Source organism: Elaeis guineensis, chromosome 7 (genome assembly GCF_000442705.2).
Source record: "Elaeis guineensis isolate ETL-2024a chromosome 7, EG11, whole genome shotgun sequence".
NCBI classification, from domain to species: Eukaryota; Viridiplantae; Streptophyta; class Magnoliopsida; order Arecales; family Arecaceae; genus Elaeis; species Elaeis guineensis.
Genome location: NC_025999.2, coordinates 16,772,190 through 16,776,328, shown reverse-complemented (window position 1 = coordinate 16,776,328; position 4,139 = coordinate 16,772,190). Strand labels below are relative to the sequence as shown.

The window sequence follows — 4,139 nt, the reverse complement described above, 5'->3', positions numbered from 1 at the left end:
TAACAAATTTTAATTTTTTTTAATTCGATAAAATTTTGATCAAAAATATGATATTTGACGTATCAGGTCCGGAGAAGGATTTTCAAGATTTCTAGAATTTCTAGTTTGGATTTTCTTTTGAGGTAAGTAGTATTTAATTTTATTGAATTTATTTGATAAATTATAAATTCTGAATTAAATAAATTTATGGCATGCTTGTGATTGAAAATAATTATTGAAAATAATTATTGAAATTATTTATGATTGAAGTTATTTGTTTAAAAATTATTATGATGATGTATGATCATAAAGAATGATATGATTTGATTTGACTCAAATATCATTTATTTATATTATTTTTGAAAATAATATATGAATTGGAAGATGATATGAATTTGACAACCTGACTATGTAAAAGACCCCGTCAATGGGGGCATATATGTTGGCAATTGATTGTCCTGAGGGTTTATGTCGCCAGCGAGACCAGCGATATGTCACCAGAGAGACCAGCGACAAACCGCCAGTGAGACCAACGGTTCCAAAGGACTTGGCTGCCAGATGATTCGCAACCTACCGCAAGCAGATACGTGGTATTATGACCCTGCCACAGAAAAAATGTGGTCATAGTCATGGTTGGTAAGAAGAACATAAGAAATTGATGAATTTAAGATAATAAGCATAATTTGAAATTATGATGAATTGAAATTTTATATATGATTGATAGTATGATTATGATTTCATGAATTTACATATTGATTTTGTTATTATCAGTAAACCGACATGTATAGTATTATTGCCTGATTTATTTAATTAAAGGTATACACTGCTCACTGGGCTATTTAGCTCACGATGAGTTTTATATTTTTCTTTACAGATCCAAAAAATTAGCATGATGCGGGATTTCGGTTGGAAGAGCGATTAGAGATAAAGTTAGCCCATTTGATTTAGGATTTTTTCAGAATTGATTCAAGACTTTTATTTTTAAGTGTTGACTTTGTCAGACAATTATTTTTCTTTTGGACACTGAGTTTTGATTTGTTATTTGAACTAAGATTTGATTGTTAAAAATTAAAAAATTATTTAACTTTATGTGTAAGATATCATGACGAGATGTTTTGCATGCTTATGGGAAAAGTTTTCTATGAGTATGCGGCGGTTGCCATGACCCTCGATTCACAATCTCGGATCGGAGGCGTGATAGTACTATGTTGAAGTAAGCAAATGACATACAAGAAATAAACGTAGACGGTCCCCGATACGATTTTCTAACTCTCAGTATGCGATACAAATCAGACAACAAGCCTTCTTTTGTTCTCTTTATATTTTTTGTTCAATTAATTATGATGAGATGGCCCATTGGAAACTCAACGCTTAATTTCACTGAGGCAAAAGATGGATCTCTCCCATTTCTGTGGTTACACTCCTCAACCCCAAAACCCCAAAAAAGGAGTTACAAACTCACCTTCCCCTCATTACAATATGTTAAGTATGTTACATATGATCAACCAAATTTCAGTAAATAAAAATAGAACCCCTCCTACCCCACATATTCTATCCCAATTCTCATCTACAAACATTAAGGTCCATAGAGAATTCTTCAGTCTGTAGGTGGATCTCTCCACACAAGGCTTCCCTTCCCAGAAAATTGTGCTTTAAGGATGTACATAGCAATGGAGTTGACAGTAAGTACGAAGCTTTGCATGCAACCATTTGACCTTGGCTTAGTGTGGTGGAAGTGGAAATGAAGGTATATAGCTAGGCATCGTTGTTACGCCAGCGCAGGAGCATGGAGATGCAAACCCTCATGATGTACAGCTTCCCTCTCTGTTGCCTCACCATCCTCCTCCACTTCTCCAGCTTCTGCCTCATCATATATATGTGACAACCCTGCTCCTTATCTTCAGCAAAAAAGCTCTCTCCAATCTCCACCCCACTAAATTCTGTGGAGATAGCTAGACAACCATAGAGAAAAGGACATATTTATAGAGAGAGAGAGAGAGAGAGAGTTCCGGCCTTCCTTCCATTCACTTCACATCACCTGGGTTCCTTTGTGGTTGGGACGGAAAGAAGAAGATTCCTCCCACAGTAGTCTCTCTCTATCTCTCTCGCGTGGCAGGGGCAGAAACAAGAACATTCCTTCCTAGTGTCTCTCTCACAATTATATCCGGCAACGCATGCACCACATGAAATTAATTACTGATCGGACTAAATCTATCAGCTCAACAGTGGACCAATCCAACCACAAATGAATAGATACAAGACATGCACAAACATAGCATATCTACGTACGTTTTTGTTTGGATCTGCTCTTTTTTCTTTTTTTTTCTTTTTGGTAAGAGTTTGGATCTGTTCTTTCGATTGACTTAATGAATCTAATCCAACTAATAATTTCTGGTGCACCGTAGTAATCATGGAGACACATTCGTTTGGTCTCTCTCTCTCTCTCTAAAGTCTAGAGCCCAACCAAAAAGGGATAGGGTTGTATCTTCTGCACGAAAAAAAATTTTCCTTCCTCCGCATGAATCGACCATTGGATCATACAAGATTGTTTTAAATTTATGCAACGGATAAATAAAATTTGAAATGCTTTGAGACCTACATTGGATGCGATTAATGTCGGCCAAAGATCAATCATTCTCTCGTGCGAAAGAGATCCCGAATCCGCATGGGGTCCCTTGGCTCGTGTTCTAGATCGCCATCTTCACGTGCTACCTAACCCCCTTCCCTTCGCATCACGACTTCACTACAAGCTATACCAACCACAAAGAAGCCTAGTTCTAGTCCCACCGTAAATAGGGCCCCACACGTGTGAGGACACGTGGCACTCATGCAGCCCTTTAGAATGGGTACTGTCCACTTCGATTGCTGGTAGTGCGACTCGTGCCAGCTTTGGGCCCCTACCCCACGCCATCTGATTGTAAGCGTGTGGGCCCTCAGCCACGTGTCTACCACACGGTGCCTCGTGGGCTTGTCTCGAGGAGGAAGAATAAGAGGCCATTGATGTAACACGTGAAGGGCACAGGCCCGCACTCCAAGTTATCAACAATGCAACGTTTATGTGAGATCGGATAAGAAAACCAGGTATGTGGTGGGGGCTTGGCGAGCCGTCGACTTCGTCTAACGTGAACGTTTGCAGTGAGGCTGGCTCCTTCTGGAGGAAATTATTCTGCTGCAAATCTGGGATGGGGAATGAAAAAGACCCACCGGGGGGGGGGGGGTATTAAGAGATGATTGTTGTATTGATGCAGGTGTAAAAGGTTGTCTCAAGAGAGATATTATAAGGATTATCTCAAGAGATATATTATATTCCACAGTGTGAATTCGCATATTGCTTCGGGACATCATGTCCAATTTTGATGATAAGTCTCAAGGACTTCTATTATATTTTTTTGTGGTTATTTGAATTGTTTGAATGATATCTAATATTTAGATGCTATATCGATTGGAAAATATATTATTATGCTATGGTGACGCTCTATAATGCATTTTTCTGGATTGCTAGCACAATTTTGTCGGAGATTTAGTCAAATTTATAAGAATAATTTCTGCCTCATTAGGGCAATGAGGGTGGAGTACGTGTGCTCAATATGGCCCATTGACCAACAGAATTGCCCTCAATTTACCCTTAATTGTTCTTTAGATAATGTATACAAAGACAAGTGGGACTAAGTTAATAATTGGAGAAAGACAAACAAGTAAGATTAATTCAGAAGAAATTCCTTGAGGTAAATAAGATTGTGCCGAAGTTTGAGAACATTTCATATCAACGAGCACCTCAAGGATTAATGTTCAATGTTAGGCTGCAATTTAGCCAACTTTGATGAAGGATAACTTTTGATCAAACCTGACTCAAAACAAAATTTGATATCTGAATTCAATGAATTCAAAGCACTCCAATCTCTTTCTTCCCTCTACTCGCATAGGTTTCGAAGTGGATATCATATAATTTAATAGTTAGGGCCGTGAAAGAAAGGGATTCATTCTTTTGTGCACAACCAGAACCATAGTCCATATATGGACTTAATTGGTTTGCTTACAGGGAGAATGATAATTTTCTTTTGTCATTCGTATTTATATGATAGGCTTGGAAATACCAACACATATACCCTACCTTTCGTCATGCTGCATAGAGTTTTGTCTTGAGATTATTTACAATGTAT

The 4,139-nt window shown here is 38.0% G+C and overlaps 1 protein-coding gene across 1 annotated transcript; it reads right to left on the bottom strand.

The window, feature by feature from the left end:
* Positions 1–1,354: 1,354 nt before the first annotated feature.
* On the bottom strand, positions 1,355–2,360 carry LOC140859214 (small polypeptide DEVIL 21). Its single transcript, XM_073260873.1, has one exon. The coding sequence runs from the start codon at positions 1,849–1,851 to the stop codon at positions 1,735–1,737; it is 117 nt and encodes a 38-aa protein (XP_073116974.1). The 5' UTR covers positions 1,852–2,360; the 3' UTR covers positions 1,355–1,734.
* Positions 2,361–4,139: the final 1,779 nt, after the last annotated feature.

Excerpts from the sequence above, each read along its gene's own strand:
- LOC140859214 (XM_073260873.1), bottom strand. The coding sequence starts at position 1,851 with ATGATGAGGCAGAAGCTGGAGAAGTGGAGGAGGATGGTGAGGCAACAG.